The sequence below is a fragment of the Typopeltis vanoorti genome, chromosome 20, assembly GCF_054136105.1.
Source record: "Typopeltis vanoorti isolate ZY-2024b chromosome 20, IOZ_Tvanoo_1.0, whole genome shotgun sequence".
Classification (NCBI taxonomy): Eukaryota; Metazoa; Arthropoda; class Arachnida; order Uropygi; family Thelyphonidae; genus Typopeltis; species Typopeltis vanoorti.
The window spans coordinates 40,960,177-40,973,850 of record NC_143568.1 but is presented as its reverse complement, the minus strand read 5'-3'; the positions used below and the strand labels follow the sequence as shown (position 1 = coordinate 40,973,850).

Here is a 13,674-nt window from a genome sequence, read left to right as displayed (position 1 = left end):
GATGAAAGTGAAAATGAAGAACATCAAAATGATATTGAAAACATAGAAAGAGAGAGAGAAGTAAATGAAACAAATCAAGAGGATTCCGAAGAAAATTTTCAATCGGAGTCTGTATAATAGTAGGATAAGCTATCTCTTATCCTACCGATATAGCAGTGTGGCCATTTAATGTTAATGAACAGTTTATCGAGCATATTTTAATAAATATGCCTCAGAAATTGTTAAAATCGAAAATTTAAAAAAATAATATGCAGAACATAATAGAATATATGTCAGAAATGTAAATGAATCACATTTTTATTGTAAAAAGGCGAATGGAACAAAGGAGAAATGAGAGTGGCTGAGTTTTTCAGAAACTAGCAAAGCAATTTATTTCTTTGTTTGTAAATTGTTTATTAAGTCAAATAAGAGCTTAATGAAGGGTTTTAATGACCGGGGAAATATAACACGAACCTTATGTGATCACGAGCATTCTACTGAGCATATACGAGCGATGTGCACATATCACAAAAGAAAATCAAGTTCTGTAAATAGTTGAATTGATTCTGAATTGATCAAACAAATACAATCTGAAGAAAATTATTGGAGAGAGGTTTTAAAAAGAATAATAACTACCATTAAGTTACTGAGTAAACTAGGGCTAGCATTTAGAGGAAATACAAATAATATTTTTTCTGATTCTTGCGGAAATTATTTATTATTTTTACATTATTTAAGTGAATTTGATGATTTTTTAAAACATCACATGAAAATATATGCCAACTGTGGTTCTGGCAGATCATATTACCTTTCTTACCACACTTGTGATGAATTCATAGTGTTAATAGCTAAAAAAAAAAAGAGAAATATTAATATCAGAAATTAAGGAAGCTGCTTATTTTGCAATAATACTTGATTCAATGCCAGACATTGCCCAAAATGACCAATTAGCTATGATATTTAGGTATGTTGCCGCAAATTCTGACATTAGAGAAACATTTATCGGGTTCATCAGTATTACACAACATAATTCCTTATATTTAGAAGAGGTAGTGTTAAAAAAATTAGAAGAATTATCTTTGGATATAAAAATGTGCAGAGGGCAAATCTATGATAACGCTGCCAATATGAAAGGTATCTATACAGGTTTACAAGCTAGGCTGAAAAAACCCCTGCACGTTATATACCGTGCTCTAGTCATTCCTTAAATTTAATTGGCAACTGTGCCACGGAATCTTGTCCGGAAGCAGTGCAATATTTTTGTTTTATTCAAAATGTATATAATTACTTTTCATCTTCAACAAGAAGATGGGGCATACCTCCTTAAACATTTAGAAAAAAAAAATCTTTAACAGTTAAAAGATTAAGTGAAACGAGGTGGTCTGCAAGAGCTGATGCTATGTTGGCTTTGAAACGTGGATATGAACAAATTAAAGACTCATTACTCGGGGTGCTTAAGGGTCAAAGCTGTATAACTGAGAGGAGACCTCCACATAGCCTTTAAAGGAATGCGGAGAACCGACCAGGGCTTCTGACCTAATGTCCAATCCTCACCTTCTCGTGGTGCACCCTGTTGGGTATCTACTTTGATACTGAACGAACGAGGATGGGCTGGCAATTTGGGATTTAGCCGACCAAATTGTATTCTTATTGGTTAAACCAAAATAAAAAATGATGGTACAATATGACAAAATTTCATGCCGGCTGGGGCGTCGCCCGGTTAAACAAGGCCCCCGTTGTTTTCGCCAGGGAACCAGGGCGAACAGCGAAAAGTCAGCTACTGGAACAAATCTGAAAACAAACCCCAACTCAACATCACCAGAGTTAAAGATCGGTACTATCAACGTAAGAAGCCTGAATGGCAAAGAAATGGAGCTAGCTGAGGAATTAGATAAGTACCAGATCGACATAATAGGGGTGACTGAAACAAAAAAGACCAAAACTGGTGAGATCTTTCTGAGCAATAAATACAAAATGTTATATTCAGGCAATAACAATCAAGGAAAAGAAGGAGTAGCCATAGTATTCAACACAAAATACGAGGCTAATCTTCTTGAATGGCAGTCAGTCTCAAGTAGAGTAATGTGGGCAAATATGAGAATGGGGAACTGGACAATGAGACTTATTTGTGCCTATGGTCCCACAGAAGGTTCTACTAAGGTAGAAGTGGAGGAATTTTTTGAGGCTTTAGAAAAAGCAACTGACACAATGAAAAAGGAAAAGTTGGTCCTTGTTGGGGATCTAAATAGTAGAGTAGGAAATGATTGTGAGACATACAAAAATATTTTGGGAAAATTTGGAGAAAAGAGCAAAGCTAATAATAATGGCAAATATCTGTTGGATTTCTGCTCAGGACATGGACTGGTTATTACTAACACCATGTTCCAACATAAAAATGTGCACAAATTCACATGGAGAGAAGAGGCTAGGAATAAGAAAAGTCTCATTGACTATGTTATTGTTGATAGTGATGTTTTCTCCCTGGTGCAGGACACCAGAGTGTACAGAGGATTTGAAATTGGAAGTGATCACTATTTAGTCTTGAGCAGGATAAAATTAAATTTCATATTGAAAAGAATAACATGTAAGAAAGTTTTAAAGCGAATAAAAGTTGAGCAGCTCTCAGATGTAAACTGTAGACTAAAATACAGAAAGATTATTGAAAAGAAAATGAAAGAGTTTGAGAACAGGAATCAAACCTTGGAGATTCAGTGGCAAACTCTGAAGGAAACATTGATTGATTCTGCCAGAGAGGCATGTGGTAAGGTTGTGTGCAAAGATAAAAAAATCAGAACTCCCTGGTGGACACAGGAAGTTAAAGAGGCATTGAAGGAAAAGAAGAAAGCATATCAAAAGTTCCTGGCAAATAAGTCAGCTTTTACTCTTACAGAATACAGAGACAAATGTAAGAAAGCTAAACAGTGTGTAAAACTAGCTAAACAAAAGTCATGGGAGGACTTTGGCAAGAATATAGAAAATAAATATCAAGAAGGTGGCAAAATATTCTGGAGGTTGTTGAAGAAGCTTAGGAATGGAGGAAAGAGTGCTGTAAAAGGAATTAGAGATGATAAAGGTGAAATGAAAACAGGAGAAAAAGATATCCTTGAAGTATGGAGTAATTACTTTGAAAAACTGCTAAATGAAACAAGCAGTGATGACAGCACAGTGATAAAAAACACTGACCAGGCATGCAGTCAGGAATACATATCCATACTTGAAGTAGAAAAAGCCATCAAAGGCTTGAAATGTGGAAAGGCAGCAGGAGTAGATGATATTCGACCAGAAATGCTGAAGTATGGTGGTATAAGAGTCTTACAGTGGCTGCACTGCATAGTTCAGAAAGCCTGGACAGAGGGACGAATTCCCGATGATTGGAGTAGAGCTCTCATAGTACCCATATATAAAAAGGGAAATAAAACTGAATGTGAGAATTACAGAGGTATTTCCCTACTGAGTGTTCCTGGCAAGATCTATGCAAGTATACTTGAGAAACGGTTGAGAAGAATTGTGGAAGAAAAGCTTGGTGAAGAAAAAGCTGGATTCAGGCCAAATAGAGGGTGTCAGGATCAGATCTTCACTTTACGACAAATAGTCGAGAAAGCATGGGAATATAACAAAGATCTGTATTTAAGTTTTGTCGATTTGGAAAAGGCATATGACAAGGTGCCAAGAGAGAAGCTATTCAATACGCAGCAGTTATATGGTGTCAATGGGGCATTATATCAAGCAATACTTAGTCTTTATTTGAGTTGTGAGTCAGCAGTTAGAATTGAAGGAAGTACAGGAAGATGGTTTAATGTTAAATCTGGTGTGAGACAAGGATGTACATTATCCCCTCTGTTATTCATTATCTATATGGATCACATTATGAAGGAATGTGGTATTAAACCTGATATCAAAATTGGAGATGTTAATGTCAGCTCTTTGCTTTATGCGGATGATGTTATACTTCTAAATAAATCCGCTACAAGTCTGCAAGATTCTCTGACTAAATTGAATAGCTGTTGTAATAGATATGGTATGAAGGTCAGCAATAAAAAGACAAAGACAATGAAAATAGGCGGAATCACTGAAAATGTCAACTGTGTTGTGAATGGAGAACCTGTGGAACAAGTAAAACATTTCAGCTACTTAGGCACAATTTTTACTGAAGATGGTAAACTAAATATAGAAATAGACAACAGAATCAGCAAAGCTGGTATCGTGGGAAGTCAATTAAATAAATTCATATGGAATAAGAAAGAAATTAGTCGGAACACTAAATTAGCTGTATACAAGACTGTGTTTAAACCAATTTTAACTTATGGATCTGAGAGCTGGGTCAGAAGTAAAACACTTGACCAAAGACTAGAGACCGCAGATATGAGAGTCCTGAGAAAGATTAGAGGCGTGAACAGATGGCATCAATGGCAATATCATATTAAAAATGAGGATATTAGGAAAGAACTTGACATTGTCAGCATCCAGGAATGCGTTAGCAGAGCTAATCTCAGATGGTATGGTCACTTAAATAGAATGGGAGAGGAAAGATTAGCAAAACAAGTGTTCTCTGCCAGGTTGGCAGGAAAACGACCCAGAGGAAGACCAAGATATAGGTGGATTGATACGGTACAAAGTGCCTTAGACGATAGAAATATAAGATCTGATAATGTTGGAGTCTTGACAAGTAACAGACTGATTTGGAGGAAAATTGTAGATAGGAAGTTAGTAATGATGTAATTTTTTCATGTAGTACTGTCATATCCTGTACACCCCTTGAGGGTACATGGCAGGAATTTGATGATGATGATGATACTCGAACTATCCATTTCTCCTCATTAAAAAACCTATTTCTAAATTAGAGAGCTCATCATTGGCTGAACATTTTGACAACCCAGAAACAGCAATTTTAACAGTTGAGTGGGACAAAATTTTACAACGAATACATGCTACTAGTAAATCTCTACAGGATCCCGATATGGATTTGTTTTTAGCTAATAATTTGTTACAGTTCTTTAGTTGGTTTTATTTTAGATATAAGAAATAGTTTTGCTGCTGTAAATGAAGAAGCGAATTTATTAACAGATGAGACAAAATTTAAAGATGAAAAGGAAAGAGTTAAAAAACGAAAAAAAATTAGTGACGAAGTTTCACAATCTAACAATGAGATTATATTACATGGGAAAGAAAATTTTGCTGTGAACACTTTTAATGTCATTTGCGATAAGCTAATTTTGGAAATTAATGAAAGAACAAAAAGCTATTTTGACATTTTAGATATGTTTGATATTTTTTTGAAGAAAGATATAGATTACAAGACTAGTATTAATAAAAATTTAAACTTATGGGGCTGATATTGATCCAGAAAAATTTAATGATGAAGTTAAGTAATTTTTAGTAATCATAAAGGAAGAAAATTCTTCAATTAAAAATATGTACAAATTTATAAACGATGGGTTAAGGTCTACTTTTTACGAACGTAGAAACAATTTTAAAAATATTTTTATGATGCCTATTTCAAATACAAGTGCTGAATACTCATTTTCAGTGTTGAAAGGAATAAAAAATTATTTAAGAAACAACTTGCACCAAAATAAAACAAGTGACCTGTTGTTATTATGCATCGAATCAGATGTAATGGACTCGATTAATTATGATGACAGTATAGATATATTTGCTAAAACCAAAGCCAGAAAAAAAACTTTCAGTTATTAATTTTTTTATTTAAATTTGAACCGATTTATTTTTATACTTTTTTAAATTGCAAATGTATGTATACCAATTAAAATGCAAATATATGTATAATAATACTTTAACTACTATGGATAGTAGTTAAAGATGCATAAAAACTTTTCTGAGATTAGAGAAATTAACTTGGTGATTTATTAGACCTTTCTGGCTCTCCTTCCATGCTTGCATAATTTTCGCTGGCTGACGTTCCTTTTCCTCAGTGACAGTTGTTCTAAAAACAACAGCTAATGCGCATGTTTGGTCATCTCATCAGAGGATGTAATTTTAAATGAGGTGTCAAATCATCCACCAATTGGTGAGAGTGACCATGAGGTAATTACCTGGGTGGTTGCTAGCAGTGTGAGGACCCCTGTGAGAAAAGGGTATATGTGGAACTACAAGGGGAGGTGATTATGAAGAGCTCAGGAGACAGCTTGAGGGTGTAGCGTGGAATGAGGAGTTAGCTGGAAAAGAGATCAATGCAGCTTGGGGGAATTTTCAAAAACTATCTAGTAGATGCAATCTAAATGTATTCCAAGGGTGAGAAGGTTAAATAAGGTAGGTGTGAGATGGATGAATAAAGAGATTAAGCATGCAATACAGAGAAAAAGGGCATTGTGGAGGCAGCATAAGAGAAGTGGAAATAACCAATTTCATGAGGTCTACAAAGACCAGGCAAGGAGGGTGACTTGGTTGGTGAGAGTAGCTGAAGAGAGGTATGAACAGCAGTTAGCTAATGAAGCCAAAAAGAATCCTAGGTAGTTCTTTCGATATGTAGCCAGCAAAAGAAAGAATTGATTTTGGAAGGATGACATTGATTGGAGAAAATGGTATAAAGACAGCTGTTGCAGAATGTGTGGTGGAGATACTTAATGAGCAGTTCATAAAGATCTTTCAATCTTGTGAATGTGACTTCATGGAGAGATTGAGAGCAGTTATTGATGGGGAGGAGAGACTGACTGTAAGTGAGGAAGAGGTGTTTGGGGAATTGAGTAAACTAGATGTAAATAAGGCTGTGTGACTTGATAATATATCACCACATATTCTGAATGAATGTACCAGGGAGTTGATACCTGCCTTGACATATTTTTTTAATACAAGTCTTGCACTTGGTCAAGTTCCTAAGGAGTGGAAGGAGGGCAAGATTGTGCCACTTCATAAAGGAGGTGATCGAACTCAAGCATCAAACTATAGTCCTATCTGTGTGTCAGGTGTTGTGGTTAAGTTGTTGGAGAAGCTTGTGAGAACTAGGATCCAGATTTGGGTTGACAACAATGGTATTATCTTTGATGGACAGCATGGATTTGCTAAAGGGAGGTCATGTTTTAGTAATCTACTTACTTATTACAATAAAGTGACTACTTCCTTGGACAGAGGAGAAGGATACACAGTAATATACTTGGATTTCGCAAAAGCTTTTGATAGAGTACCTCATGATAAGTTGACAGTCAAACTAGAGCAGATGGGGTTGGATATTCGATTAGTGCATTGGATTGGATTCCCGCTAATGCTATTAGGGTATTCGAGGGCTAGGGGTGAGTCTTTCTTATCTTGCTAAGTCATTTCGTCTTATGCAGCCACCGAAGGAGGCAAGCTAGCCTCAATAGGTGCCAGTCCCAAGCCCGGATAAATGCGAGGGTTGATGTCAGTAAGGGCATCTGGTCGGAAAACTTCAATGCCAGCTCAAACTATGATATGAGTCAAAGAGAAAATGATATAAGGGCTAGGGCATACCCCTTAAGCGATGCGCAACCACATCGCCCTACAGCTGCGAGAAGTGGACGAGGACTACCGCATCAAGGGCTGGTGCGGTTAAAGAAGTGAGCCCAGCAGGTGGAGAGGATGTTGTGAGTGGGAACACTGAATGTTGGAAGCATGACTGGAAGGGGAAGAGAGGTGGCAGATATGATGAGGAAGAGGAAGTTGGACATTTTATGTGTGCAGGAGACAAGGTGGAAGGGGGGGAAAGGCAAAGGAACTGGGAGATGGATATAAATTGTTCTACTCTGGAGCAAATAACGAGGGAAGAAATGGTGTAGGAATTGTGGTGTGTGGCAGAATGAAGGGTGAAGTACTGGAAGTGGGTAGAAGGAACGACAGATCATGCGAATGAAATTGGGTCTTGGAGAAGAGCGGGTTGTCATATTATGTGTATATGCCCTGCAAGTTGGTTGTACAGCAGAGGAGAAAGATGAGTTCTGGAACGTGTTAGATGAAGAAATGAGGGAATTGGAAGAAAATTAGATGGTGATTGTCGGAGGAGACTTGAACGGACACATAGGGAGACAGAATAGAGACTGTGAAAGGATGCATGGTGGCCACGGAGTGGGAATGATGAACCAGGAAGGAGAGAGGGTTGTGGACTTTGCAGTAGCATTTGATCTGGCAATTGTGAACTCGTTTTTCTACAAGAGGGAAGAACATTTGATAACATTTAGGAGTGGTAACAGCAGTTCACAAATTCACTACATTTTGACTAGAAGAAAACATCTTAAGGTTGTGACAAATTGTAAAGTAATTCCAACAGATCAAGTAGCACAGCAACACCAACTGCTGTGCGCAGATTTTAAAATAAGATCGAAGATAAGAACCTCTGGAGGCCATGGGATGAAGACAATTAAGTGGTTTCGCTTAAAAGAGGAGAATGTGAGGAATCGTTTTAGGGAGAGAGTGTTAGAGAGGATTTCAGATGGACTAGAAAGTGTACAAGATTGGTGGAAACATAATTCAAAAGTAATCCTGAGCTGTGCAATCGAGGTGCTTGGTGAGACATCTGGAAAGATTAGAGAGCAGAAGGAGGGTTGGTGGTGGAATAATAATGTACAAGTGGCAGTGACAGCTAAGAGGAAGGCAAAGCAGAAGTGGGATGAGTCAAGAGTGGAAGAGGACAGAGAGGTGTACAGAGAGAGAAAGCAAGAAGCCAAGAGAGTTGTGGCACAAGTGAAGGCCATGACATATCAAGATCTGTATCATCCATTAGAAACAAAGGAAGGACAGAGAAAAATTTACCAACTAGCAAAATGTAGAAATAAAGCAGCAAAGGACATCTTACATGTGAGGCAGATCAAAGACGCTGAAGGAAGAGTATTATGGAGGGATGTGGACATAAGAAACAGATGGAAAATATACTTTGAGGGACTTTTGAATGAGGAAAATGCAAGGTCTCACAGAGGAGATGGGAAGCCTTCTGAGGGAATGGTGCAGAACATCAGTGGAGTGGAAGTGACGGAGGCCATGAAGAGGATGAGGAATGGAAAATCGGTGGTCCCCAACAGAATTCCAGTGGAGGCATGGAAGGCTATGGGGGAAAGAGGGAATTGACATGCTGTGGGGCCTATTCATGAAAGTTTGCCAACAGGAAAATATACCCTAGGAATGGAGGGAGAGTACTCTTGTCCCCATCTACAAGGGTAAAGGGGATGCACAAGACTGTAAAAATTACAGAGGAATAAAGTTGATGTCCCACACAATGAAAATCCTAGAAAGGGTTCTTGATGGTAGATTGAGGAATGAGGTGGAGATTGCAAAGGAACAATTTGGCTTCATGCCTGGTAGATCAACAACAGATGCTATCTTTGGGTTACGGCAGATGATGGAAAAGGTAGTTTTTGACCTCTGGAATATCGAGTATGAGGAAAGATTGAGAAGATGTAATTTGTATCTGGTGGACAGGAGGAAGAGGGGAAATATGATAGAGACCTACAAGTTGGTAAGGGGTTGTTATGGGATCAATGGTGGAGAAGTTCTACAGAGAATAGTGGGAGATCAGGGGAGAACCAGAGGTCATCCCTGGAAACTCTGTAAAGAGGGTGTGAGTAGGGGAGTGAGAGGCAGGTTTTTTTCGTGCAGAGTTGTGAATGATTGGAATGCCTTGCCTGAGAGTGTGGTGTCTGCAAGGAGTTTGAGTGTGTTTAAGACACGGTATGATGAGATGTGTGTGATAAAAGGACCTCCCATATGAGTCTTTGACTCCATGAGGTCTTGGGGTAATAATAAAAACTCAAGTGACAAAATGTTTGCTGTTACTAGAGTGCTTGTATGCTAAAAGTGTTTGACATAGAAACACTATGATAAATAACTTTAATTAATTTATAATATACATACAACATTTCAATGTTACATCCTGATGATTACAATATACGGTAAGCAAGTTTACTACTTATTTACATTCATGTCTTCTTTTATTATGGTACAGCTTTAAACACATTGATGTTTTAATGATACTAAGCATATGTAATTGCATTAATAAATGTAACCATATTACATATATACTTTTAGCTTTTCTATAAAACATTTCTCATTATAAATTATTTTACTCAGTATATATAAAATTGTAAAAAATGAACATAACAAATGAAGCATTTATGTGAGATTTTTACAATTGCTTAGTATTTCTTTGAAATTTTTTTTTCCAAAAAAAAAAAAATATATATATTTATATATATATATATATATATGCATTACATATTATCTATCTCCTAATTTTAACAAAAATCTCACTCCTTATGAATGCAATTCTATGCCTCAAATTATATCGCTTTTGCCTATTTTCACTAGATTTATTAACTGTAATTTGCGAGTTATTACTTCCTTGAGAAGCTTATGATATATCCAAATTTCTGTTACGAATATAAAATTATTCATATCTCTTTTATAGCCTAACAGTTTCTGAAGCCTGGTTTTCTTCATTAACAGTATCTAAGTTAGGAGATGTAGTTTCTTTAATACCTTTTCTATCTTCATATACAAAAGATATTAAAGGTATTCATATACTTCATACACATATTATACACCATCATGGATATGAATCTGAAACATTCTAACCTGCTAAAATAAATATGTTGTTACCTGTACTCCATGACTGACTTTAATATATAGGCATGGAAGGAGTCAAGCTCTCTTTTCAAATATAATATAGCATTATTTCTCTCTGAACTTTTTCATAAAGTCTGCCTTGAAATTTTCTCTTTACTGCAATAGAAGCAATGTTTGGCTGGTAATGCATTTCCAAAATAGACTACTTTCAATTTTCCTTTAAGTTAAATACTTGCCTGACTTCCTAATTTTACTAATCAATGATAGGTTTGAATATGCTTGTGAAATTTTGGCAACTTCTCCCATTAGTTTTTCACTATGGAAGCCACTACAGCCTGTGAAATTCTAGAACCATCCGATTCTGTGTTAAATGTTTTATCCTGTGGATTGTCATCTTTTTTAAGACTAATAAAAGTTTTTTTTCTTTCCCTTGAATCACTCAAGTAGAAAGGAATTCTTTATTTTGGTGTTCAGTTCATGAAGTTAGAATCCTTTCACTGTTTTCCATTATGATTAGTTAAATAATTGAAATGAGGGATGCTTTCACATACATGGAACTTTTACTTGATTTTCATTTATTCAGCATTGTCTCTGATGGAATGAAGTATTGATTCACTAAGTGCAGTCACTTATTTTATATCCTTCATTCTTTCAATTACTTTATCTTCTCTCCCAATGGCAAACATTTCTTTGGAGATTTATTAGAATTGCATGGTTTACTGAATGGAAAATAAAATAATACTACCAACTGCAAAACAGGTCAATTAAAATCTGAAGGTAAGTAGCATTGAAATAGCACTGACTTTATGTGAAACACTAATGTTTCACATAAAACATAAGCAAACCTCTACATGTACAGAATTATATACGCCAACCAAAACGGAAATTTCTAAAGTAATAAAAAAAGTCATATTGTTTTTCCACTGGAAAAAACTTTAGTGAATATATCTGTCGGTCAAATTTTGTATTTTAACTTTGGTGTGTATATGATTGTGTTACAGATATTCTTTTTTTTCCTGTAGCATGATTTGGCCTTTACAATATTGCTGTGATTATAGACCATTTTTTACTGTACATGATAGCGAGTTTAAGGAATATACAACCCGTGTTCAAGCACCGTAAGTTAATTTTTCACCTCTCTCATTAATACAGTTGTCTTTCACTATAAAATAAGCTTGTTCACTATAACAAACTGGAAAGAAAAAAAATAAAATAAAAATAACAGTGCAATTCTAAAAGAAGTTGATTATAACAAATCATTCTTATGGTTGTTAAGTTTCTTCTAGTGAAAGTTAATTGTATTAATTAAATTGATTCATTCTGTTGTATATATATATGAATCAACTTTTCTAAAATTCATTCCTATAATGAAACTTGTATTTTGATTTAAAAATTATATGAATATGATGTACTTTTAAGAAACACTAAACCATAGTAATCAGATATATTTTTCCTGTTCCTTCTACAGTGTTAAGCAGTTTTTACAAAGACCACATTATTTCATATAAGTTATTGTTAACAAAAAAAAAAAAAAAAAAAAAAAAAAAAAAACATTTTAGATCTTTAACTTCATCTTTCCAATATAATACATCATTATTGATAATAATCAAATCCAGTATTATATTATTATTATTATTGTTCCGGGAAACTCCAAGGAGTCGACAGACTCATCGAGGGAGGCCCTAACATCATGTCTGGAACAACTATTCAACATTCACACAGTATCTATCATATCTTGCCTTGAACTCATTCATGGTCGTAGCACCCACAACAGACTCTGGAAGCTTATTCCACTCATTCACCACTCTCCAAGTAAAAAACCTAGCTCTAACACCCTTGTCAACCATGCTCTTGCCCAGCTTCCATGCATTGCCCCTAGTCCTCCCACCACCAGTCATATTTTCAAAAATATCTTCTGGATCAATCTTATAAAAACCCTTCAGTAATTTGAATGTCTCAATCATATCACCCCTCCTTCGCCTATCGTCCAATTTCTGCAACCCACAAATCCTCAACCTATTCTCATAAGGTTCATTCCACAGACCTGCTATCATCTTGGTCACTCGTCTCTGGACCCTCTCCACCTCCTCCCCATCACGAAGAAACCCTGGTGCCCATAACTGGGCACAGAAGTCCAGATGGGGTCTTATCAAGGCTCGATACAGAGGAACAACAACTTGCTTCTATCTGCATGTTAAAGTATTTTTCATAAGCCAAGTGTTTGGTGAGATGTTTTAGTTACTTTTGCAATGTGCCCCCTAGACTTCAACTCCCTATCCACCAGCACTCCCAAATCCCTGGCCTCATCAATCTCCTGGAGTACGGTTCCACCTATGCGATATACTGCTGCTATTCTTTTCACCCCAAAGTGCATAACCTTACACTTTGCCACATTAAACTGAAATCCATTTTTCCTAGCCCAGTCCTCCAAACTATCCAAATCATCCTGTAAAATTTTGACATCCTGTGCACTCACAATTGCTCTAATCAACTTTGCATCATCAGCAAACAAGTGAGCACTTCCTCTCAAATCCTTTCCAATATCATTGATGAACAAATTGAAAAGCAGTGGTCCAAGAACAGAGCCCTGCGGCACTCCACTAGTCACAAGACGTCTTTTTGACTCCACTCCTGAATAAACCACTCTCTGGTATCTCTCCTTCAACCACCCTCCTATCCATCTTACCAACCCTATATCTATCCCCATCTGCTCCAGTTTACTGATTAGGGTTCCATGTGGTATCCTGTCAAAGGCCTTGGCAAGGTCCAGTAGTATCACTGTAAACCCATTACCCCTATCCAGTTCAGCTGTCACTGTGTTATAAAACGTGAGCAAGTTACTGAGGCATGATCTACCCTTCACAAAACCATGTTGTCCCCCATACAATATCCCATTTTCATCTATCCAATCCTGTATTCTTTTCTTGACTAATTTCTCTAAGACCTTGACAATGATTCCTGATATGCTAATCGGTCGGTAATTTACAACAGCGGTCTTGGAACCACCTTTATGCAGTGGAACTATTTTCCCCTCCTTCCACCCGCTCGGGACTAACCCAGACCCGAGACTCAAATTAAACAAAATGGTCAAGGGTACTGACAATTCATTAGCTGCTTCTCGTACTACACGAGCTGGTATACCATCCAACCCCACAGATGTATTGACATTGA

General features: G+C 36.5%; 1 protein-coding gene across 1 annotated transcript in view; it reads left to right on the top strand.

Annotated features, from left to right (window-relative positions):
• LOC150095391 (protein DENND6B) overlaps positions 1-13,674 on the top strand; it is a 480,236-nt gene that overhangs the window by 175,525 nt on the left and 291,037 nt on the right. Inside the window, exon 11 of the mRNA XM_090410571.1 lies at positions 11,526-11,621. Coding sequence (XP_090266697.1) covers positions 11,526-11,621 — 96 coding nt within the window. The remainder of the gene's footprint in view (positions 1-11,525; positions 11,622-13,674) is intronic.